The sequence below is a fragment of the Prosopis cineraria genome, unplaced genomic scaffold (genome assembly GCF_029017545.1).
Source record: "Prosopis cineraria cultivar Desert tree isolate PC_DT_omini unplaced genomic scaffold, ASM2901754v1 PC3, whole genome shotgun sequence".
In the NCBI taxonomy this organism is placed as follows: Eukaryota; Viridiplantae; Streptophyta; class Magnoliopsida; order Fabales; family Fabaceae; genus Prosopis; species Prosopis cineraria.
Window position 1 is genome coordinate 5,336,881 of NW_026555334.1, and position 25,857 is coordinate 5,362,737.

The 25,857-nt window shown below is 32.1% G+C and overlaps 2 protein-coding genes and 1 long non-coding RNA gene across 6 annotated transcripts; all 3 read right to left on the reverse strand.

Moving 5' to 3' along the window:
* Positions 1–1,316: 1,316 nt before the first annotated feature.
* LOC129307030 (mitogen-activated protein kinase kinase kinase 17-like) lies at positions 1,317–3,242 on the reverse strand. Its single transcript, XM_054947884.1, has 2 exons — positions 3,126–3,242; positions 1,317–2,904 (listed from the first exon to the last, which is right to left on the reverse strand). Exon 2 carries the CDS (start codon positions 2,783–2,785, stop codon positions 1,691–1,693), a length of 1,095 nt encoding a protein of 364 aa, XP_054803859.1. The 5' UTR covers positions 2,786–2,904; positions 3,126–3,242; the 3' UTR covers positions 1,317–1,690.
* A 1,592-nt stretch (positions 3,243–4,834) lies between these two features.
* Positions 4,835–7,924, reverse strand: LOC129307223 (uncharacterized). 2 transcript variants are annotated; one of them, XR_008592322.1, is made up of 3 exons: positions 7,762–7,924; positions 7,137–7,279; positions 4,835–6,677 (listed from the first exon to the last, which is right to left on the reverse strand). It is a non-coding gene; the product is annotated as an uncharacterized LOC129307223 (long non-coding RNA). The 2 variants fall into 2 exon arrangements; XR_008592323.1 differs by having other exon boundaries at positions 4,835–5,118; positions 5,230–7,279.
* Positions 7,925–10,599: 2,675 nt separating this feature from the next.
* Positions 10,600–21,069, reverse strand: LOC129306351 (uncharacterized). Of its 3 annotated transcripts, none has more exons than XM_054946903.1 (20): positions 20,801–21,069; positions 20,275–20,334; positions 19,221–19,325; positions 18,641–18,697; positions 18,455–18,525; positions 17,874–17,973; positions 17,496–17,566; positions 17,239–17,339; positions 17,043–17,143; positions 16,901–16,954; positions 16,683–16,738; positions 16,524–16,562; positions 16,282–16,426; positions 15,695–15,876; positions 15,553–15,620; positions 15,264–15,336; positions 15,130–15,191; positions 14,065–14,992; positions 13,255–13,545; positions 10,600–10,994 (listed from the first exon to the last, which is right to left on the reverse strand). In XM_054946903.1, the coding sequence occupies exons 2-20, from the start codon at positions 20,332–20,334 to the stop codon at positions 10,718–10,720; spliced, it is 2,841 nt and encodes a 946-aa protein (XP_054802878.1). In that variant the 5' UTR covers positions 20,801–21,069; the 3' UTR covers positions 10,600–10,717. The 3 variants fall into 3 exon arrangements, with proteins under 3 accessions (XP_054802878.1, XP_054802877.1, XP_054802879.1); XM_054946902.1 differs by having other exon boundaries at positions 20,275–20,339; XM_054946904.1 differs by lacking the exons at positions 16,901–16,954; positions 17,043–17,143; positions 17,239–17,339; ... (5 more) ...; positions 20,275–20,334; positions 20,801–21,069 and having other exon boundaries at positions 16,524–16,579.
* Positions 21,070–25,857: the final 4,788 nt, after the last annotated feature.

Here is a 25,857-nt window from a genome sequence, read left to right on the forward strand (position 1 = left end):
CAGCATCGCTGTCGTTGCTGCCCAGTGGGTTCTAGTTTGCATGCTCTGCTCTTCAGTCTTCAATTCTTCATCCAGATGCCTTTCAATACTTCTCTTATTTATTTGCTTTTGATTCTTCAAGCCTGAAGCCATTCTTCAACTCCGAGCTAAGAACGACAGGTAATAACCCAGAATGCTGACGACGAAAGCCATGGTGGTGACCGGCCGGACGTGGAAGGGAGAGGGCTGGGTTCCGACAGCCTAGATCTGAAGAAGCCGAGCAGAGCTAGGATGATGAAAACGATCGTGGAGTGTGGAGACATGAAGAAGTTTGGAGCTATGTTCATAATGATCAAGATAGGGATTATAATATGAACTCTATGAATTTCAACACTGACGGAGGTTCGCCAGTATAGAGAGAAACAAGATCCAAGAGCTTAAGGAAGTAAGATTCTTAAATTAAGGTTTCAAGAAGACTTCAAGGAAGATGATGAGATATTGGAGGGTTTCATGTATAACTGATAGCAAGTGATAAAAACGAGATGCTTCGTCCATGCCTCCAAGATTGGGAAGTGATATTTGGACCTGATAGGAGTGCCAGGACCAAAGATCCATCGTCCCTGTGGTCTGAACCTGTGCCGTGAATCTGACCGGGCGATTGGGTCTGGACGTCTGGTGATTATTTTTTATTTTCTAAAATAGTCTTTTTCACATTAAAAATAATTCACCAGCAAGTCTAAGATATTTAATTATTATTTAAGTATTTTAAGAGTATTTTTCTGTCATTCTTTCTTTTTTGTTCATAAAATTATTTGTTATTTGTTTTTCCTCTGAAATATTTTCTGAAGAAAGATTTCTGCAGGAAATAAATTAACATTTAGTGAACTCTACAAAGAGGACCCTGAATGTGTAAATTTGTCAATTTTTAAAAGATTATTTGATTACACAAGCTTTCTTTCATGACATATAGAGATTGATTTTTTCCATAAAAAGAGACGTGTAGTAATTTAATAAAAAATATACTTTTACAGATATCTGAAATTTGTAACGATGGAAAATATTAACCAATAAATGTTTTAATTCCCCCTTTTTATGGTGACCTCTCATGTCTTTTTATGGTAACAATAAATTTTGTATGGTTAAGAAAGAACATAACATGAAAGTAGCAATCACTAACCAGAATTCAGAAGGATATAATTAGCATTATCATTTTTTAATTGAATAAAAACAAAACTCAAATGAAGCAAAACATGAAAAATAAAATAGTAACAAGGAGACTATGATTTATTCATTTGACAATCAAGATTAATGACCCATTTAGAAATGCAACAAACCACTCAAGAATCCACATTTGTGTGGGTCCATATTTATATGATACAATATAGAACAGTTCCTATTTTCTATACTTACAAGTGAGGGATTAGAAGAACAAATCTATTTCTTCTGTAACAAAAATGAAAACAGTATGACTAATAGATGAGAAGAGAGCCCAAAGGAAAAACTCTCTTTCTCCTACTTATTGGCTGTACATTTCCATCCTTTGCTTTATATAGCTGTTCCATTTCTCAACAGAAGAATTTCTTCTGGTGATAGGAGACAGTAAGAACAAAAACAGAAAGTGAGATCCTCATTGATGGATGGATCCTATGCTTCTTTCTATTTCTTTCTTCACTAGTCCTTTTTTACGTAGAAGGGATCTGAGTCCCCATTCTCATGATCTGATAGTAATCCAATTCTGTGATGAACATAATCCACATTCTTCTCCATGCCTTTGCATTTCACTTCCTTTTCTTCCATCTTTGCAACATGTGAACGGGTTTCTGACTGAGAAATCATTTCCCTCTGGACTTTCTGGTTCATCCAAATCATAAGCACCCTCAAAACTTGAAATCCCCAACACACAGACTGGTGAGGAAGCAGTATCTTTGGATGAAGATGGTGGTGTTGTTTCAGATGAATCCCTTGAGATAAATGGGTGCCTAAGAAGTTCCTCACATGTCCACCTTTTTCTTGAGTCTCTCTCCAAACATCTCCTTAAGAAATCCAGACCCTCCTTCGAGAAATGGGTTGGGAATTGAGGGATCTCATCACCACAGGCAATCTTCAAAAGAACAGCCATTGGGTTTGAATCATAATTAGAAGCACCCCAAGGAGGCCTACCAGTAGTCATTTCAATAACAGTACATCCCAAAGACCATATATCAGCAGCAAAATCAAGCTTTTCATTCCTCAAAACTTCAGGAGCCATCCATAGAGGGGTCCCACTAACATGTTCCAAAGACTTGTTATTCTTTTTCTTCATCAAACATTTATTTTTCAAGTCCTCCACCCTCCTTGCACATCCAAAATCTGCCAATTTGATGTCCCCAGAAGACCCCAGAAGCACATTCTTGCACTTAAGGTCACAGTGCACAATCCCATTACCATGAAGATATTTGAGGCCTTTAAGAATTTCTTTTGTATACAAACGAACCACATCTTCTTGTAATGATCCGCCAAATTTCTCTGCAATATCAGCCAAACTACCCCCAGCCATGTACTCCATTAGAACATTGAGATCATCTCCATCTCTTTCTGACCCTAAGTATTGGACTGTATAAGGAGATGGTTCTAGATTCTTGAGAATCTCAACCTCATTCTCTAAAGCCGCAAATTCAGCCCTGGAATGTGCTGATTTAACAACAAAGAGTCCTCCTGTGGATTTGCTCATGGCCAAATGAACAGTTCCAAAAGATCCTGATCCCACCAATTTCCCCTTCATCCATTCCCCTTGTTTGGGAGATCCAGATGGGGCAACTCCGGCCATAACGTTTCTTTATATTACAGCTAACGAAATCAATCTCGAATTGAGAAATCCCCAATTCGAAATATGAAACTTGTAGTATTTCAAAATTCATACAGGTTGCCGCATATCCCGCATACAATCTGGGGAAACAAAAATCCAAATAACACATTCATACATAGAGGCTTTAAAAAAGCACGCTCTAGAGGACGGAGAACAAATTGATCAAATATTCATACATACATACAAACTTGAACAAGCGATTCATCACTTCCAACACCACGAAAATTCCAAAAATTCTAGAAAATACAGAAGAAAACAAAACTTGAATCAAATCTAACATTATTGTACAGCGGAGAGAAACCTTGAAAATGGTGCCAAATCCAAAGGGTCGAGCGGTTTCCCACGAATCGGGAAAACCGCCCTCTGTTAGAGAGAAGCCTCTGTTTCACAAGTGGGTAATCGCTCGAAGGTCATTCAGAGGAAGAATTTGCAACTATATATAGGACTCGGACATGGAGATCTGGTACAAGCCGTTAGTTTAAAATTTCTAAACAAAAAAAAAAAACACTTTTAGTCCCAAAAATTTATTTGAGAGTTCACGTTAATCCATTCATTTTATTTTATTCCACCTTAATCTTTTAATGTTATCTTATCTTTCGATTTTGGTATTTAATTTCTTATTCCAATTTAATCTTAATTTTATTTAATTTTATTTTTTATCTTAATTTTATTTAATTTCAATTTGATTCATTAACTTTGCCTCATATTTCAACTTTGGTTTTAATTGATGATATGGTTCTTTACGGAAGTTTGATATTATATATATATATATATATATGTATGTATGTATGTATGTATGCTTTTAATATTATTAACAAAATAAAATAATTGATTTAGGCTAAAATATACATTTAGTTTTTTTAATTTTATATAATATTTTATTTTAACCCCTTAATTTTATGAAGTATCTTTTTAGTTTTTCAATTCTAATATTGTTAGTTTTATTCTAAGAAATTTTTATATTAAACTTTCAACTATTGACAAATCATTCTCAAATGTTAACATATTAAATTTAATTTTTTTTAAATAACAATGATTAGTACAAAAAATAATCATTTAAAATTAATAATGTTAAAGTTAAATGATTAAAAAGATACTTTATAAAATTAAATAATCAAATTAAAACTTTATATAAGGTTGAAGGACTAAAATATATTTTAACTATTAGTTTATTTCATTATGAATTCAACATCTCTTTTTATGTTAATGTTATCTTTGAATACATGGCACACGCAACATATCAACGGCTTTTTTTTATTAAGTAAAATGGGCATTAAAATTCACTAAGCTTAAGACATGTCTTTAAACTCAAAAAATATTTACAATTACAAAAATATTTATAAATTGCTCATTAATAAAATCCTCATATCAAGGACTTTTATTTACAACACCAAATGAAAAAAATTATGGCACTTCAATGGAAAAATATTCTACTTATCTACGCTTGTATATAGAGGTGTTTATCTAGTTTGGTCACTCGATCTTACCAATGTACTAGGGCACACTGGTCTAGGCTATGAACAAGGTGTTGTCCACTGTCTGCTCTCATTCTCACTTTATAAAACTTAATTTAGAAATTATTGATCAATTTTAAAGTGAGCATGACATCTATACTCTATAATATCATCAATAGGGAAATCTTGGTTAGTGAACTACACTTGTTCAAAGCCATTATCTTCATACATCTTTTTTCATTAACGTTAAGGTGAATGTTTAAGAACCTATTCTTTCTTCAACCACCATATCTCTATGGTTATCTTTTACTCCTAATTTTCCACATGCATTTTCACATCCATTCCACACATCCATTCCAATATTGTCATGAAAATGAATCTTACACATAATTTATGCTAAGGTCATGAAACTTCTACCATATTTCTTTTATTGTCACAAATCCTATCTATCAAATTAACTGATCAAAGTAACTGAACCTATCAATATCATATTTATGCCACATAACCTTTGGACACATGCATTTTACATATCAAATGAAGTGACAAAATACTTTCTTCATTAGAATTAGAAAAGTAGGCTGTCCCGACTCCAAGTTTTACACATTTTAAGTAAGCCATCACAGCATCACTTATACATCTTTATACAGCTTATACAAAACACTCCATTTCGTTTCTACAAACCAGCACAAACATGGAACCCAATTCTCCAAGAACCTTTCAATGCAAATATTTGTTCCTGCGCCTAATCATCTAAATACCTTGATTTGATAAATTCATCACCTAATCTTCTTCAGCATCGCTCATGGAGATTAATCTTGATCCTCACCATCAATTCCATCACTTGCCAAAAGAAAAATAAATCAAAGAGGCATAACATTACTAGCTTTGCTTAAATGCTTTTAATTAAAAAAAATAAAATATGTGATAAATGACAAAATGCTAGTATATTACCACTATATTTAAAACCATACAACCAATTACGGACACAAATAAGAGCTTGGTCATTCTTTGAAAGGAAACAGCTTCGATACTTTGTGAAAAAATGTAAATCAATGCTAAAAGCTGATTGATTAGCCACTGTAGTGATCGGAATGCTCAAGATATCACATGCCATCCTTGAAAGATGTGAAAATCAAAACTGATTAGTCTTCCAATAGTCCAAGACATCTAATTCTTGAAATGAGTTAGGATCAAGTATTGCTTCTTCCAAATTATAATCAAGATCAGACTTTCCTACTGAAGCAGTATCTCTAGTCTTAAAATCAAGATAATCCTGCATCATGTAAAATATTAATAAAGTACCAATTAAAATGGCATTAGGAGTCTCAAATTTAATTCAAATCCACCCCAAAAAAAAATTCCAGTAAAGAAGACATAAATTAAATTTAATTATCATAGAACATCAAGCTTACACGAAAAACATCTGTGAAAAGTTCTTCATGCCTTGCACCAAGGGTAGGTGGATTTGGTATTGACATTGATGCTTTAGAACTTGACTCACATTCAATGCCATGATATGAGGATGATGAACCAATATCTTTATATTGACTATAAACAAAATATAACTTACTCTTGATAGTTTCAATCTTTGCATGACAAGTTATAGGGTCAAGTAATGAATAACAGTGCTTTATCAATTCAAGCTTCAATCACGGATCAAGAATAGTCCCAAGTGCAAAGATCACACGATAATCATCCTAATATTTGTCAAACTTTTCTTTCATCCTACGAGCCATATCTTGAATCACAAGATCAACATTCATCACATCTTCTTTCAGCAACATCTCAATTTTTGACATTTTCATGAAATAAATGTTTGAAATCAGGTAAGATGACCCATTCATCAAGTTTGTAATCACTTCAAATGGCTCCAAGAAAGTGCAAATTTCCTCTGCTCTCTTCCACTCTTCATCTAATAGGCAACACTTGTAATTACTATCATTTAAAGCCAATCTAGCAAAAGCATGGCGATATCTAATCCCACTTTCCAACATTGCATATGTAGAATTCCTTCCAGTAGACACATCCAATTGCAAATCTATTGAGGTATCAATGCCCCCAACTTGCTCAACGCATTGCCTAAAATTAATCATCCTCGCCTCTGATGCTTTCACATATTTAATGCTCTCCTCAATCTTATGTAAAGCAACGCTTATTACTTTCAAGCCCTCCTGAACCATAAAATTCATTATATCAGCACAACATCTTACATGAAAGAAGTCCCCATTGCATATCAAGTGATTTTGTGAACTCAACCTCTCTTTCAATACATCTTTCATATTATCATTCATTGAAGCATTGTCCAAAGTAATAGAAAATAATTTCCTGTCAATCCCCCAATCCATCAAGCATTCATGCACATTTTCAGCCAATTGAAACTCCCAGTCCGAAGGCACCACCTTACAGAAAGCAAGTATTTTGCCATTAAGTTTTCAATTTTCATCAACAAAATGAGCGGTCAAGCAAACATATGCTTCAGTAGTTATCGTGATCCAATAATCATAAGTTAAACATACTCTACCGGGACTCTTTGACATGATTTGTTTCAAATTTTCCCTTTGACTAAGATAAAATTCCCAAACATCTGATATAGCAGTGCTTCGACTAATGTGCTTAATATCAGGATTCAAATACTCTAGTAAAGCCCTATACCCTTCGTACTCAACAAAGGAATAAGGAAGATCATGCTCAATGATACCCATAGTAATGCATTGTCGAATACGGCTATAATTGATTTGTCTACCCTTGGGATTTTTTGTTGGGCCCAACATCATGCCACCGATATTGTGATATTTTGGGAGCACTACAAATTTAGAGATATGACCCAAGAGATCGAAAGAACCATATTGTTTACTCACAATTTTGAGGAGGAAAAATTGTTTATTCACAATTCACTTCAACAAGAAGGATGAAGGGATTGTTTATTCACAATTTGTCTGCAATCATCCGCATTACCAACATCCACATGAGCATTAATTGTGCGAGGAAGATGAATTTTACACTGCAAGTGGGAGGAAAGCAATACACCATCACCGCAAGTTTATAAACTAAATAGCATAACTTATGCAGCAACTCACCTATAATCAATATATAATTGTATACACAACAAGAGCATAATTCAGAACTTTCAAACGCACAACAAATGTATATCCCTATTTAATGTACTAAGGTTATTTCAGAAGAAACAACATATATAAGCATTTCAACGTTTTAGATTAAACCAATACGTGGGCAGCATAAAGAAGCGAAGCTCAAAAACTAGGTAACTAACATTCCAATATTCTTGAAAATACAAGACAAATACCATTACAGGTTTGAGATTATTAATTTATTATTATGCTGAAATGAAATGAATCATCATTACCGAACAAGATCACCAGTGTCCGAAAAGACAACATTTAATGAGTCAGCGTTCAACAACATGGAAGATAAAGAATTTGAGGTAAAAACAAAGCCATAAATTCAAAGCAGAAGCAGTGTTACATCAGTGCGAAGCCAAGGGAAATTGCCGAACGTGCTGTAATGCCGCTGCTCTAGAGACAGAGAGCAATTGCCGACAAATGCCGACAGTAGGGAGGGGAAAAACTGAGAGTGATGAGCGATGACCGATAGAGATAGTGATGATGAATGGCCTGCTTGGGGCTAGCCAGGGCTTGGGCGTCGCAAAGCCTTTTTTTTTTTTTTTTTAAGTTCAGATGTAAATAAATAAAATACAGCTAGATTTTGAGGGAAGTGAATTTGGCGGGAAAGGATGGCGGGTTATTTTAGGGAGAATTGCCGTGAATTTTGGCACAGACAAAAATGAATCTAACCGTAATCAAATAACTTGCGAATTGAAACCCGTTTAACTCGTATTATTTATAAACTATATATAAAATTAAAAAATAAAAAATGCAGAGAACTTCGGCAATGCAACTTTACAATACAAGTAGATTTGAAATGTCATGATAGAATTTATCTATCTTGTATGTTTATGATATGAATTTTTTTAATTATACAAATATCACATTAAAACTTATTATTTAAGATTGATTTAAAAAAATAACAAAAAAGTGGGTTGGTGAGTTGGTAGATTGACCTATTTAATCCACCAACCCACAAGGATTGTGTGAGATAAAATTTATTTAATTTATATAAAAATAAATTGAACCTAACTCTAGTTATATGATTTAGATTGACTTGATTGGATCACCCAATATCTTCAATCTATTTGCTTCAATTAGAGGGCATAATGTGGTTTAGATTTTTTTGAATTAAGTCAAGTAAAACCTAAAAAGATGGCAAAGCTCTCTCACCAAGTATTAAACCAATTCTTTTTTTCTATTTCCATGATGCACTTCAACTTTTCTTTTTTAGGAATTAATTAATGCTTTAGTTTTTACGGATTGCATTCTTATAATTCATTTTCATACAATACTTGCATTAAAAAGGTAAATATAAAAAGCAGAGTTGAGAATTCAAGGCTAATCTCCAATTTTACCATTTCTCATAATTAATAATCATAATAAAATATTGTATAGGAATTCAAACAATAATAAACCCTAATATATACTCCCCTGGTCCCATTTTATAAGTAATTTGATGTTCGAAAATGTAAGACATTTTAAAAATAAAGTTTCATTAATAATAATTATTTCAATATTACTCTTTATTATTTCACTCTTTAAGTAAATTTCTTTTCCTCTCTCACTCTCTTCTTAATGGAGGGTATTTTTTGGATGTTTATAGAAAAGTCAAGAATATGCACTATGTAATTTTGTCAAAGAAAAAAATACCCTATAAAATAGGAGAAAAGGAGTATAATACTAGTAATTTAATGCTTCATATTTTTTTCAACCTATTATCTATCCGATACGTGGGAAAAAATACAGTGTAATATGTATAAAAAAAAAGAAAAATGTTAATTAACATGTATCCCCTCTAACCAATTGAAGTTAAGTTTGGTTGAATATAATTAGCACAAGCTTAAATAGAGAGCTCATTTCATAAGACTAGTTTAGTAGGAGTGCCCCACAAACCTATAATTTCAGTAGCTCCTGATCTATGACACTTCACTTGGCTGCAACTAGTCAAAACTCTTCACGGGCAACTTTTTCCAAGACTACAAGCTCAAAGGGAGCAGTATCACCATCCAACGGACTAGCCTATCAAATGAGAGCTTCCCTTAAACTTATAAATTCCACACTATTTGTGAGACTCTCTAATATGAGACTCATGACAATGTCACCTTGTTAAAAGATGACGTCCACGGTGACTCCACTCTATGACACTTCACTCACCCTTTTGCTAGTCAAAACTCTTTGTAGATAACCCTTTTCGTGACATCGACATCTCAGTAAAAGTACTAATATAAAAAGCAAAAATTTAAAAGGAAAGCCTATTCCAAAAGACTAGCTTAGTAAGAATACCTTCCAAACCTATAATTTTAATGGCTTTCACTTTATGGCACTTCACTCGACTGTGACTGATTAGAATGGAACCTAAAGGAGAATGGAACCACCAAACCCTTTTCGTGACTGCAGAAGGCCTTTTCCAAGACCATAAATCTAAAGGAGAATGGAACCACCACCCAACAAACTTGCTTATTGGATGAAAAAGCCCATTGAACTTACAAACCTTATATTACTTGTGAGGTTCCTCAATGTGGGACTCATGACACTAGTCTTTCGTAACATGATAAATTAAAGTTTGAATTCTCATTAAAAAAGTGCCCACATTTAATACTTGATCATGCTTCAAATAAAATTGTCTCCAATAAAAAAATTTAGTACTTAACCATATTTCAAAATATATACTCTTTCAAGTCCTCATTATAAGTCATTTATAAACTATATTTAGGAGCACAAAATTCTTTAGAAAGTGACTTGTGTGTTGGGGGAAGGGGGGTTTAATTGAGTGAATATTTTAGTCACGAAAAATAATTTCTCCTTTGATTCTGCTTAATAAGGAAACTCCTTTTCTTGTGTTCTTTATGCAGCATAAATAAATGAACTATCATTAACTATTAATTTATATATAAATCAAACTCAAAGAAGGAAAAAAGCCATCTTTCACACCCGAACCAATTACGCTTATAATTGCATTACTATCACAATGATGTGCAATGTGGTACATGCCATCAAACAAATGGGATAACTTCAATAAAATGACCCAATAAGGTTATAATGATATAAAAACAATGTGTAGACATGTCTTTTTTTTTTTTGTAACAGAAAAAATGCCTCATATTGAGACAAGTTTGACCTCCTAATTAATTTGGATGATTTATTCATTCATCAAAAAATTTAAAAAAAAATTCTGAACAGATCTAAACTATCCAAATTAATAAAAGGTCAGATTTACTCAAAATGAAGATCATTTTACCACCAAGACAAGGCAGGATCATTCCCAATCAATATACATGGTACAAAGAAGCCAATGAAATGGATTGGAGCCATGCTTACAGCATCCTCTTGCAAGTGTAATCAAATATAACCTGAAACAGACTCCTGGGTGATGCCTCCTCTTTCACCTTTAAGAGGTGAGCAACTCTTGAGAAACCATCATCATAGTATCTAGACAATGCATTTTCTTTCTTATCAGATTTACCATCATAGTGCATTTGCTTTGTTCTTGACAATGCCCATTGCATTGCCCATATGGCTAAAGGGCGCATGTAACACAGAGATCTGTACTCATCTTTAGTGGTCCAGGCTTCAGGAGTTTGAAAAGAATATCTACAATTGATCAAACAGAAGGACTTCAATCAGATATTGGTTTTGGGGGGGGGGATGAAACAGAACAAATCATAATAATTAAGTGTAAATGACAGTTGAATTCCATGTAGTTTGACCCGAAATCAGCCTTTTCTCAGTAGTTTTAAGTGTGCCATTCAATGGCTCTATGTTTTACCATTTCATTGCAAACTAAACCCCAAGTGACAAGTTTGACAAGAATAGCTATAACTGATCAAAAAGATAGAACTGAAGGACCTCAACGAGATATTGGAAAAAAAAAAAAAAAGGCTTACGAAATGGAACCTATGTTCGTAGTAATAAGGATAAATGACAGTTGAATACCCAATAATTTGACCAAAAATTAGCTTCTTCTCAGTAGTTTAAAGCTTGTCATTAACCACCGAGGCATATGTTTACAGCTATAATTGATCAAACAGAAGAACCTCAGGGAGATATGAAAAAATTACGTGAAACAGAACACATCTTCATAGTAATAACGGTAAATGACAGTTGATCTCATGTAGTTTGACCCGGAATTAGCTTTTTCTCGGTAGTTGAAAAGGTATCATTCAACACCTCTAGTTTGAAAAGAATAGCTATACAGAAGGACCCTACATGGGATATGAAAAAATTACATGAAACAAGCATCTTCATAGCAATAAGGATAAAAAACAGGTGAATCCCACGTAGTTTGACCCAGAACTAGCTTTTTCTCAGTAGTTTAAAGTGTCATTCAACACCTCTATGGTTCGTTCCATTCCCATTTAACCACCAAGTGATTTGTTTGGTTTTATTTTAAGAGAAAACAATAAGTCATTATTTGATCAATGAAGAATTTTATCGCCTAAATCATATCATACCCATAATTTTTCTTGGTCATTTAAATATACTAAATAATGATTAAGTTGACGTTTAGAAATTGAAACCATCTAATTAGCCCCGACAATAACATTTTACCACTACAAGTAGAACAGACTTGAACATTAAACTTATCTATTTCTGTTAAAATTTGGATAGAAAATTAATGTAGTAACATAACAAATCACAATGGGCTAAATTATGCACATTGAATCATAACGAGGACACTTGAATTATTGGCCAAATCACAAGAGTCAACTATAATTTACACAGGAAATGAAATTCTGAAACCAAACTTAAGCACTAAAATTTAAGAAAGGACTTATTTCAGGCCCAAATATTAAGATAACAAGTCATTGAGATTGTCATATGCCCTGTTCATGCTCAGACAATTCTAACTTGTTCAGAATCCAACATTCCAACAAGTTAAAGGAGAAACAGTGTCAGGGCTTCATTTTGAAGTAATAATTTGTTGAGAAGCCTACAATTATCTAGACTATAAAAGATTTGATCAATCATCATAATTGTTTGTCTTCATGATTATATCAAATTACAAAGTTTCAATCTCAAGTTTCTGCATCTCCTATGACTGACGGTGCTAGCAATTAACATTGTCAGCAAAAATAAATTCCAAGATTCTTCAAATTCAATAGTGTATGCTCTTCAAAAAAATTTAGAGAACTTAGATTCCGTTTGGTTGCTAGAAAAGATAAGGAATGGAATGAATTGGAAAAATCAAAATAAAAGTGAACTAAATCACCCTTTCCCTTCACGGCAAGCATGATAAAAATTAGTACTATATGCTACAAATGTGGAAATCATCACACTCTCCAAAACCTCATAAATCATGACTCTCAATTTCATGAACTAAATTATCTTTTTCTATTATAAATATGGCTCAACCATCCCCTCCACATTTTGATAATCTTATTTGTTCCTTTATTTTTTCAATTCATTCCATTTCATACCTTTCTAGCAATCAAACAGGACCTTAGTGTTTTGGGAACATTTTATCTTTAATGATAATGTCTTTCAATAGTTAATATTGGAAAACAAGAAATGAAAATTGGGGAGGGGGGATCATATGGCTATCACCTTAAGTGGAGGGGGATTTAAGAAGTGGAGGCACATAAAAGCAAAAGCCTAAATTTGGCAACAGATGGAAGGAAAATTTGTTTGAAAAATAAAATAAATGGCAGGAAATTTCCAACTACTCAAGCAAACCAAATTTCACAACCTAGCTCAGTAGCTCAGGCACCAGCCTTCAACGGAACATTATTTGTACTAATTAGTACATCATTAGATATATAGATAGTTAACAGAAAGTCTTGGTTCAAATTTACACTTCTTCACATATCAAAACAAGAAAAATGCTTTTAGGATGACAGAAAAATATGCTTACCCAAGTCCATGGTCAGACCATGCAGTTTCATATACTCCACTTGCAGTTTGAAAAGCCATATCAATCATATCTTCCTGGATCATTGCTGCAGCTACAGCGTATGTGACCCCTGACCATATTTCTCTGGATTGCATCGATGACATGTCAACTTTTCCATCAGGCAACATCCCATTTACAGCACCCCGTTTCCCATCCTTTACTTTCATAACATTATAATTATATACCATTTGAAGTGCACTTCTAGCTTTGTTTGAATCAACAATTGGTGGAAGACCACATGCTCTAGCATACCTGCAAAAAAGCAAAGAATAATCTTAAATACTGTGAAGGAATAATAACCACATACGCAACACCTGAGGATGAACCCTGGGTTCAAAAACTCAAATCACTCAAATCTTGTTATATCAGCATTGGTTAGATGCTTTCAGTTTCTTCTGCTAAATGTCCATTTTTGTATGAGACGAGGTAAAATTTAACAAGTGAATTCTCCCATGCCATCAAACCTTCACCAGAGCCAAATCCTCAATATGTCTCACAATGATCCGATTTTTTAACACCTTTTCTTTTTCATTATGTTACACAAACTTATACTTTAAACTATAAAGATACATAAACACAACAGCTTGATCACGTACTTGGATTCTAACTCAAATTAAATTGGTTGGCCAAAAAATCAAATTCAAATTGACAAGAGAAGAGTTCAAGTGGTAAAATCAACCATGGCAACAATAAAAAATAGTTTTAAAATTGCTATTGAAGCAGGCGAGGCTCATGCAAGAGGATATAGTTTCCGAAAGACAAAATACAGACCATTGTCCAGCTAATTGATCAGCTTGAATGGATGAACTCGAAGATCCTCCGCTACTGTCATAATTGAAGTAAGAGCCATTCCATAATTTTTCATATGCAACTTTAGCTTTCTGAAAATTAAACCAGAAATAATCTTCAGAACCCTTGTCACCAATTTCACGTGCCAAGGCTGATGCTGCCAATAGTGCAGCCAGCCATAGTCCACCACTATATGCACTTACACCAGACACAGACCATGTGTCATAAGTTTGATCAGGGAAGCCTTCATTCTCAATCATTCCATCACCATCCTTGTCAAATTGGTCCATATAAGCCATTGCAACATAAACAGATGGCCAAACAGCATGTGCAAACTTTTTATCACCAGTGGCAACCACATCCCTATAAATCTGGAGAACAAATTTAGGATTCAGGTCTTTCCACCTATCTGTGTTATAGATATTATAGCCATTTACTTCAAACCACGGATCATTGATTCCAATATCATGAGGAACAGCACCAAGAACCTTTTTTGGAACCCACACGCCATTTTCTAGAAGTTTCATCTTTACAGGATCATGCATCATTACTGCTGCAGCAAAGTCTCTTTGGATGCTGAGTTCAAGTTTAGGAAAGAGCATGACTAGTGCAAAAGATGAATAGAAGTGAACGTCATAGGTATTCCACATCTGATATTCAATGCCTTCGAGATAAAGGAATTGACCAACGTTTTCTTCCCCATCTTGGAGCAGCTTCACTCCTAATGCAGAATTTGATGCATGAGAAGTGTGAATTTGCTCAGCTACTGAACTAAAACTTTCAAGAATGTTAATGGCAGTATCATTTTGATTTGATATATGATTATTTTCCCCTGAATTTGATCTATTCCGGTCCAGGGAAAATTTTCTCCCTCCTAAGCTGGTCAGGCTATGCACTGGAGGTGAACCATCTGCCAAAGAAAAGAAATTATGAAGACTAGGGACAATGATAATTAAATATCTAGCGCTTGCAAGATAATAAAGGAAAAATAACTTCAGCTACTTAGGTGGCAGAATGAATGGAGCATTTCATATGGATTGCAAATACCTGTCCAAATTGTCCCCCCAGAATTTAGGTAGTACAACTCGTTAAAAAGGGTGATTGGATACCTGCAGAAAATTCTTTGAAAACTTCAGTGTTTGCCTGTAGGTGCAGATGCTGAATGATGCATGCAGGCTTACCATTCAGGAAACCTCTTGTCCTCAAGAATTGGTCTTTGCCATGCTTCTATCTGGGCCTCCCATTGGCTATGCCCTGTGGCATCAATTCAATAAAAAGGTTGAAGAAACTTAACAAGGAACTACACTTACAAATAAGGTATTTCTGAATGTTAATTGGGAAATACATCTAAATTTAACGTCAAGCAAAACTCTATTCATATTACTACATCACACTTTAAATCCATATGTATACACGTATAAACCCAGATATTAGAAAAGCAATTCAAAGTAGTTCGGCAAATAAATGTACCAAGAATGGCATCATGTGCAATATCTGCTGCAAAATCTCTATTAGTACCATAGAATTTAGTGTAACGCCTGTTAAAAAACCTCATCAGTTGTGCACAATTTTTCACATTAAAATTCTTCCTAGCAACCGTTCTATGACCAACCTGTAATAAGTCCTTCCACTAGGAAACTTCACTTCAGGGCAGTTCCATGCCAATGAAAATGTGACAGTGCGTTGTGCATCTGGTGGAATTTTTAAAGTAGCTGCAATTGCTGCTCCGATAGATGATCCTGATTCTGTAGGTACAGGTGCTTCAGGAAAACTCAGACGATCAAAGGACCCTTGCTAAAAGAATAAAAAGCACCCCAATTCAGTCATTTGGAAATATTCTGAAACAAAAATATAAATGCTTACATGCTAACTGCCCTCTCTGACACATGCACACATGACACGTAAATTCTAGAAGAAAATCATAACTATCACAGAGCCTACAGAATTTTTTGAGGGAGTCATTAGCCGTAGCTGAAAAATCAGGAGATTTCCTGTTAATAGTATGATACTTGATTCCATGTTAACAAATTCCAAAAAAGTGACAACAATAAAGTTGCTCATGGGAAAAAAAAAATTAAGAAATGAATGTAATCACCAAAAGTGATGAAAATTATTTTATCTGCAAGAAGATAGCAGGTTTAAATGACTAGTGAAATAACCAAGATTTTCCAATGGTACATTGCACAGTATGTCCTTCACCTTTTTAATTTCTTGCCACATATCGTTAGCTGAGATCCCATCATAAGCACCAGATATGACAAAAACAGGACATTCTGAGACATGAACATGTTCAGTTTCTTCTGCTGCAATTGCAAATGTGACTGGAGGCTGCCCGTTTGCAGTCCTACAATTTAGACCGTATAAATTAAATGCATGACAAATTCCAGATTTGTTTTTCTTTTCTTCCTTCACTTAAAAAAAGAGTAACAACTTAAACTTACATGTGATGAAGAAGCACCCCATGCACCCCATCATTCATCCTAGCAGAATAGAATATCTTGCATGTTAGAATAAACAATAGGTAAGCAATGAAAAAAAATAAGGAATGAAATGGAAGTATCTTCATAAAAAATAGGTAGACCTAGTGAAAATTTTCTCACATCATTTTCGTATTTGTGTGATAACCTGTAGATTCAGAAAGTCCTCCAACAGAATTCTGAATGAACACAGAAACAACAAATGATATGAAGCGTTTTCCCTTACATTCATTTTGTTCTTTAAATAACCTTATTGTTTGCACTCAGTGCCTCGGGACAAGAATAAACTATTGAAAAGTGACTGCAACTAACTGTAACAGCAGACAAAAAGCATAACTTACAGCCCATGTGAAAAGCAGGGTGACATCTGCTGATGTTTTGCCAAAATTATTCAGCTGAATTGAACAAAATCAACTGCTCATTATTAAATCTGAATGTATCATATTCCATGCAAAAGAAGATTTTAAGGAGATAATAGCTAACCGTGAAAGTAAAAACTGATACAGGATAGCTACTCTCCTTATAATTGTGAGGTATGACAGGTGAAATCTGACGACAAACTATTCTTAACAAGGGGTCTGGTTCTGCATTTGAAAGTGCGAATGATCAGTGTCAGACTCATTATTATTCATGAAAATAACGTGATAGACTTGGAAGCATACTATGTTTTCTAGCTTACCCTCATATACTGTCCAGGCCCTTGGATACAACGCATGATATGTAGAATTTTGTCCATTCAGATTCCAGTCCCACAATCCAATTCCTGAAACTGGACTTTCTCTGCTTAGGAACATAAAATTTAGTAAATTGGTCCCATTGGTTATGTCTCTCTTTAAATAAAATTCAAGGCATTCATAAAAGATCCAACTCATTAAAGTAATGTGGTTACCAAGAAATATAAATTACAAGATCAAAAGGGACATGGCAAAGGCTTACTTCAAACTATCTGGCTTTCCTGGATATAGTACACTTGAGTATTTTTCACCATTTGAACGCGAGACAAAAACCTGACATAATAATCTCAATCATGTCAAAAGATGGCATATAATTAACAGTAGGAAGTACTGGAACATGTTCATCATGAATGTCTATTTCTTATCAAATAAACTGTTGTTAACATGCTCGAACTCCACACAAGATTAATCCTGGAATCAGACTTCAACATATAAGGGGGGAAAAAAAAAGAGGGAACTGTATTTCATAAACATAACACACTTATCACAGAAATGCTGGAAATTTGTCAGGCATTCCAGATTTAGAATTCAAAATTCATAAAGATAGAGCATTTGCACAAGATGGGCTGATGAAACTTACAGAAAATTGATTAGCTAAAATTGGCTTCTCTTCACATATTCTGGGGAACAGCTGCAAACGCTGAAATTCACCCCTGTAACTCCTTCCAATGCTTCCTCCACTGCAGACCAGTTTGTCAACGATAAAAGTTGCATATAACATCAAGTAGAAAAATGATTAAATGATCATCTGGGACAGATTCAAATCAAGAAAATAATATTGATGGTTCTAATGACTAAATTAGAACCCTGAATGATTTTCATGACTTGGTTTACATCTGACTTAAAGCATGTGATTATAAGATTGGTTATGACTAAGTATGAACAAATACTTCCCCTATCAGTATTCTTTACTTAAATACAGCACACAAGCATCCCAATAGTTTACAAATTAAAAATCATTTTCTAGGAACAATAGGCATACTTCTTGTTTTAATGACACATAAAAGAATGCATAATCTAAATTCATAACCTAGAGGGCTAAAAATACCAGTGAATGCTCATATATCATAGGACTGGTTGATTAAGTAAGATCTTATGTTTATCTCTTGGCTTAAGCAACAAAACAAATTAATTATAACTCACAAAAAAGTCAAAACCTACCCAATACCACCTAATGGAACACCGTGATGAGATGTTACATGACGTTTGGCAAAAGGATCAATAAGCACTCCCTGTAAGAATGATAGAGACACAAAAAGGGAAAGGGTTAAAGAAAGGTATTCAGATGGAAAGTTCACTACCAAGAATTAATGTAAGAAGGAAATTCCTTGGTAAAGGCAGATTTACTCTTCCTCTAGCAGCTTCTTCTTGAACATGGCGCCATATCCGATAACCAATAGGAAGCTGACAAATCAAATAATGATCTAATGATTTTTGTGTTTACAAATCCACAAATGTTTCTAATAATTAAAATATACTATACCTATCCGTTGACAAATTCAAGGTTAGGATTATGTTTCTATAACAATGCAGATTATATAACAAAGCAGCAAAATATTTCATGCTAATATATATCCAAAGAAATAAAGATAGAGATTTAGGATTTTTTAAGGTTTTGCCCTGAAGATGACAACCTATCTGGACACTTTGTGAGGATGCTGTAGAATAGAGAATGCCAGCATATGTTCCAGTTATTATTCCTGACAAGTTAAGCTTGCTGGCTTTTAAGTCCATGCCTAAAGTTTTCTGTTTTCTAGATGAGATGACCAAGTGGGATTCGTTCATTATACAAACAGTTACAGACTGAACTCTGACCACAAAGGCAAAAATAGACTTAAAGGGGACTTCTAAGATATTTTAAAAAAAGGAAAGGAAAGAAGAAAAAGATAAAAGGGTGATAATAACATTATCTCACTCATAAACTTACCATATGAAGTGTCTCCTTTAAAGTTAAGGTGAACTCCAGTGGAAAATTTCCTTCAGAGTTTAATTTCCGCTGCCAGGTAAGTGCTGCCGGCTTCCACGGTTCAACCTTAATTTAACATACAAAAGATGTTTAGAAAAGAATCTTTGTTAGCGCTCAAGTCATCAAACATAGGGAAAGTTGTGCAGTCTTTAGCTGAATCTTTGGAAGAACTGGCAAAAGCGATTTTTCAAATTTAACTTATCCAACAGAATCAACTAGATTATAAACATGTTAAAATTGCCAGAATTACTAGTTTCGACTTCATACTTGGAATTGTTGACTACAAAAATAACACGTCTTCCTATTAATGCCTAATTTCAAAAGTAACAATGCTATACACTTTTTAATTATGTTAATCACCCCTCCTCGCAGGTTTATTGGCTGTAAAGTCACTTCATTAAAAAATTATTAAAAGCTTTCAGAAAGGATAATCGTCAATTTAAATGCAAAAAAGGTTTTAAAATGAAGAATTAATCTCCCACGTTTAAAAGCAATACTTGCTCATTACTCTCAGAAGGTTGGATAGGAGAATTATACGTACCATTGGCTGAAGAGAAAATTATTCATAGATTTTGCTGATTGATTACCAGGAAACTACATCTAATTAACACATTAGCAGACATATATTGTAGCAGTCATGATTATCTCTTCAATTTCAAAATCCTGAGTGTCGCTTAAGAGGATGGCCTCAAACATTTCCTGAGTCTATTTGATCTAAAAAAGTAATACAAAAGTTTATGCACGCCATAAAAGGTAGATATATAACAAGCACAAGTTCCATTGTTGTATCATGAAAAGAGTCAAACTTTCTAAAATGTTACAAAGAAGAAGACTCAGGTAAAGTTCTTTAGGCAATACTTTGTATTGCTCAAATACAAAAAAAATTAAAAAAAAAAAAAAGCATCAGGACTATGACCGTCGTATGAAAGAAGTACCAACTAAACCTTAGGTTTTACTTTTCTTTGGGCAAATAAATTGCTTACTAACTACATGTTTTCTGAAGCATACACTCTACCTTGATGTTTGAAGACTCGTAAACTTCCTGATATTCTTCCACAAAATCATCTTCAACCATCTTCCCTATGCCAAGCAAAGAGTTAACGATGGAACATTGAAGTATGATACTTTTATTAAATATATATATATATATATATTGAAGTCTGACATCATTGCATAACAGCTGCAAAATCATCTAGTGAAACCAGGAAACTAAATAGACCCATTAATCAACAAACAAATTGTCGTCGCTGAAAACATGAGTACTCTATCACTAATCCTAATCATAGGTGCCCTTACTTCAATCGCCCAGTAAATACTAAGAAATCGCGGAACACGTATATACATCTATGGTTGGTATGATAAAAAAGAAACGAATGAACAAAGCCCATGCATTTAGCAGCATTACAATTAAAGCGAACAGCAACCACGAAAACGACATGGAAACATAAACACGAGCACCACCCCAAGTTTTCTGATGATTCAATGATACAGAGTAAGAAGCATAAGCATGATTCACAGATGAAGAAAGGAAAGGGTCAAACCTCAGAATGCTTGCGGACCAACGGTTGCAGAAGAACGCAGCCCAGCAAAGCAAGCAGCGGCAATGGCAAGTCTTCCTGCACTGATCCGACACTTTTATGGTGAAAATACACGAAAAGTCAAATCTCGATGGATTAGACTGTTACTTGTTCAAATAATTCCTTGAAGTCCAAAACATCCAACAATCGACGGCATGATAATCTTCGAAATAAATTAGCCATAAGCAATTTAATCTAATTACAAATGATACAATGTGTGTATGTGTGTGTGTGTGGCCAATAGCCAATAAACGTGAAAGCTTTTTCAACGTTCACTGTAAGAAAGACATTGCTTCTTTTGACATTGATAGAGTCGCGCCTACCTAACGGCGACGATTTTGTTAAATTTTAAATTATATTCTTATAATTTCTTTTATTTTAATCATATCTTATAATTTGATATATATTAATTTCTGAAAATTAAAATTATTAATAAATAATTAAATTTCTTAAAAAAATTGAAGTTTTTCAAAATTTGATTAAGTGCTTTTAGAAAAAAAATTCATTTAATAAAATATTTATACTTTTAGTAATTTTTTATTAAAAGTTATATATATATATATATATATTACTTAGAAGACATAATTTAATTATATAGATTCTGAGTTATAACTCAGAATTTATATAATTAAGAAAAAATTAATCTTTTAATCATTCAATTTTTAACTCACTTGTAACTCAATCTCTCAATTATAACTCATTACGACTCAATCTCTTAACTATAATTCACTGCGACTCAATTTTTCAATTTTGATTCACCTATACTTTTGGTCTTAATTTTTTAACTTTTTTTAAAAATTTCTTATCAAATAAGAGGGATAAAAAATGCTCATATATCATTCTAAAATATCTTCCTCTTGCTCATTGATATGAGATATACGCTAATATGAAAAAAAAATTAAAAAAATTTCAGGGACTAATTTATAAATGGTTCAAAAGTTGAAGAATTGAGTTATAAGCGAGTTATAATTGAAAGATTGAGTTACAAGTGAATTAAAAGTTGGAGGACTAAAAGATCAATTTTTTCTATAATTAATTATAAAATTATATAATATTCTAATAAAAATAATAAAGTTCTAAATTTCATTTTCGAAAGAAAAAATTCAAGAATTTTAACTTCCACAAATTAATAAATCTAACAGTCATCAAATTATAAGAAATTAATTAAAATAAAATAAATCATAGAGGCTTAATTTGAAATTAAAAAAATATAAAAACATAATAATTTATTTATTTATTTTTCCATCTATCATCGATTTTTTATAATTTTTTTCTAAATAAAGTCTGAACACTAATTACAACCAGCTACAAACAAAACAAAAGCTTAAACAATTTTTTTTTCATCAAACTCCATCTATGTTATAAAAGATGGCTTTTGATCAAAGAGACAAAAGACTCTATTAGATTTAAGGGACCATTTAACTAAGAGGTTAGTCAAAAGATTTGACTCCCGAAATATAAAATTAACAAAAATGAACCAATTTTGATGGAGACAAAAAAAGAATGAGCTTCCTCGATGATATCATGAAATGGATGAACAATGTCACTTTCATGAGTAAGAAGATTAATCTAATGCTATCCATGAAAACCTCTATCTTTCTACAGCCTTTGGACCAACAAAAGTTAAGCCTATAAATAAGACCTAATAACTCATCCATAGTGATGGGGATTGTAGAGAGTCTACAACTAAATCCTCATATCAACTTTGCTTTACAGTCATGCAAAACTCCTCCACAATTGCTTTGACTATTGTTACTCACAGAATCATCTACATTTAATCATACAAATTTAGTCTTAGGAGCTCTTCAAGTTTGTGTTTAGTTTTTATAGTTTTTTTTAGTATTTTTAATTTTAATAATTTTAATAAGATTAAGAAATGTTTGTCACTCAAATCTTTATAGTTTCAATGTTATGAAAACATTGAAAAAAAAAACTAAAGGAACTAAAAATGAAGTCTAATAAGACTATAAAAATTAATGAATATTTTTTCTATAGATAAAAAAATAACCTATTATATAGATCTACAAAAAAATACCATGGTTAACTTAAAATTTTAAGTTGGAAATATATAGAGCACTTCACTAAAAAGTACAACTTGTCATCATTTAGGGATTGTTTGTTTTCAATCTCTGAAAACTGTTTGTTATTTTTAAAAATAAAAAAAATTAAAATTTTGTTTGATAAGAGTGTTTTATTTAACTGTTTTCATAAAATAGAAAAAATTTTAAGTTGTTTTTATTTTATTTTTCTTGTTTTTAAAATACACTAAATTTGACTAGTTATCTTAACCAATTTTTATTATTAATCATTATCATTAACTGTCTATAACCATTATTATTAATTTATTTTTTAATTTTAAAATTAGTTTTAAATTTATATAACCAAATGAATTTTATTTCATTTTTTAAAAAAATAATTTAAAAAATTGTATTACAAAATAGTTTTTAAAAATAAAAATGAGAACAAAAATCAAACAAGCCCCTAATTTGTCATTTATTGAGATTAATTATAACTTTATTTGGAATTAGAATATGTGGCAATTTTGACTAAAAAAATTGAAATTTTAGTTTGGTCTAGGAGGATTGAAGTAAAAATAATTTTAATAATAAAAAATCAAAGCACTTGTTCATTCGTTAATTTTGTCTGAGATAAAGCATTACTAGTTATTAATTTTTTTATTTTACTTATTAATTTATCAATATGAGTTATAAAATATTACTTTGTTAGACAAGCAACAACATCAATTGTTAATTTGCTAACTTTACTTATTAATTTACTAACATTAATTATAAATTATTAACAAATTTTATAATCTATAATTAATATTAGTAAATTAACAAGTAAAGTTAGCAAATTAACAACTAATGTTGTTATTTGTAATTGAATAGCTAATATGTAAACATTGTATGATTATTGACAGGTCAAGTTATGTAATTTATAACTTATAATGGTAAATTAACAAATAATGTAAGAAAATTAATAACTAATAATTTTGCATTTTGAATAAAATAATAAAAATGTAAATTTTTATTAAATTATACTTTTTCTGTTTTAGTTTAAGTAGAAAATTAAGAAAAAAATTAATATTTTAATCATTTAACTTTTAACTTACTTGTAACTCAATCCCTTAATTATAACTCGTTGCAATTTAGTCCCTCACAATGTATTGGAAATGTGTTATTTGGAATGTGAAACGCGCTTGAATCATTACTGAAATAAATTTAAAGTGTTTGTTTAGGCTTAAGGCTTTCTAAGTCAAGTTTAAAAGAAATTAAGTATATAAATTCATTCAAGCGTAAATCACTAAGTGACAAGCGTGAATTACATTAAAGCATGAGGGACTGTCACAAATGTGCTCTATCCAAAACAAGCGTGAACTAGACTGTTAAATACAAATGCAATTCAACTGTTTGACAATGAAGTTTTAGGACTTATTAGCTCATGATAAGTTTTAATATGATGCTTTCTTACAATTTAAAATGTGATTTTGCCTCCAATAGTTTTCACATTAATATATAAAAAATAAATAAATATATCAATTAAATCTAAGTCTTCTCTTATTCTTTATGCTTTTGAAAGTTTTATTACTTAGTAATTATAATATTGATCTTTGGTTTTGTAATTATAAAAATGCATAGTTTAATAATTATGAATTTAGCAAATAATGTAAATGATTTAACAACTCATTTTATGCAATTAAGAAGTTATGTTAAATAGTAATTCATATTCTCTTTTTTCATTTCTGTCGAGGGCCCTTTAGTTATTTGTTTTACAAAATTATTTTCATCCCAATCTTAACATCCTGACATGTATTTTCATATTTATTTGATCTTAATTTTTAATTAAGAATGATCCTAACATGAAATTCTCCTTATATTATATATATTTTGAACAATGTTATTGTTATGTAACAAAAAATAATATATCACCGAACTCACATTAGCATGAGTTGGCAATTGAATCTCCTTCTTTAAACAAGTAATTGAAGGTTGAACTCCTATATCAATCTTCACTGTTGTGAGATGATACTCATAATCTTAAAAAATAAAATAAAATATCAGTAAAGTTTTTTAAAAAATTTAATTCTGTGTGAATACATAGAGCCCCTGTTGTTTTTGCAATGCCCACACTAGTTGACAATACATTTTTCCTCTTTTTAACGCGTGCCTTTTGAATTCAGGAGAAATTACAATTAAAGACATGAGAAAATAAGTAATAATTATGCAGGATCACCAAATCCTGAAATTGAATTTAAGCACCATGGCCCTTTTCTATAGTTATTTTTTCCTTTTAACTAAAATACCCCCCATAGTAAGTAATTACTAAATTGTGCCCCAGCTCCCAAGTCTGCAATTCAGTGCGCATTGGTGAATTTTTTACGATCTTCTTCATTCGAATTTTGCCTGACCCGTTTTTTATTTTTAATTTTCTTTTCAAGTCTTCTCATCTAAATAAGATAAAAGTTATTTTTTTTCTTTATTTTTTATTAAGTTTTCTCTCCATCGGAATAGAACATTACACTTAGTACTGGTTTTATGAGTTGGGTCATTAAATAACACCTTGGTCAATGATTTGGAATAATTCAACATCTCAATTGTTATTCCTTATTTTCATTGGTCCTTAATTGTCATTTTTTCCTTTAAATTTTCTTCCAGAGTTTCAAATTTCAACTCTCACCAACCCCCGCTTTCTTGGAAACAATTCTGCATAATTTCCGAGAATTTTCTTGTGAAATAAATAAAAGTAAACCAAGTTTTGGTGACAAAAAATATAAACGAAAAATAAATGTATTTTAATAATTTTATTCTTTTATATAATTTTTGTTCCAAAATGCATGCTTATTTGGTCTTCAATATAAGGCAAAGGTGTAATAATTAATTCTTTTTCCAATATCCCCCCTCCGTTCTAGATATACTTTCTATAATATTAATTATTAATTTTAATAAACAGTGAAATTGGAACGTCAACAATTTTTTACAAATTTTAAAATAATAATTAATATTTTCTTAATAATCATGAAG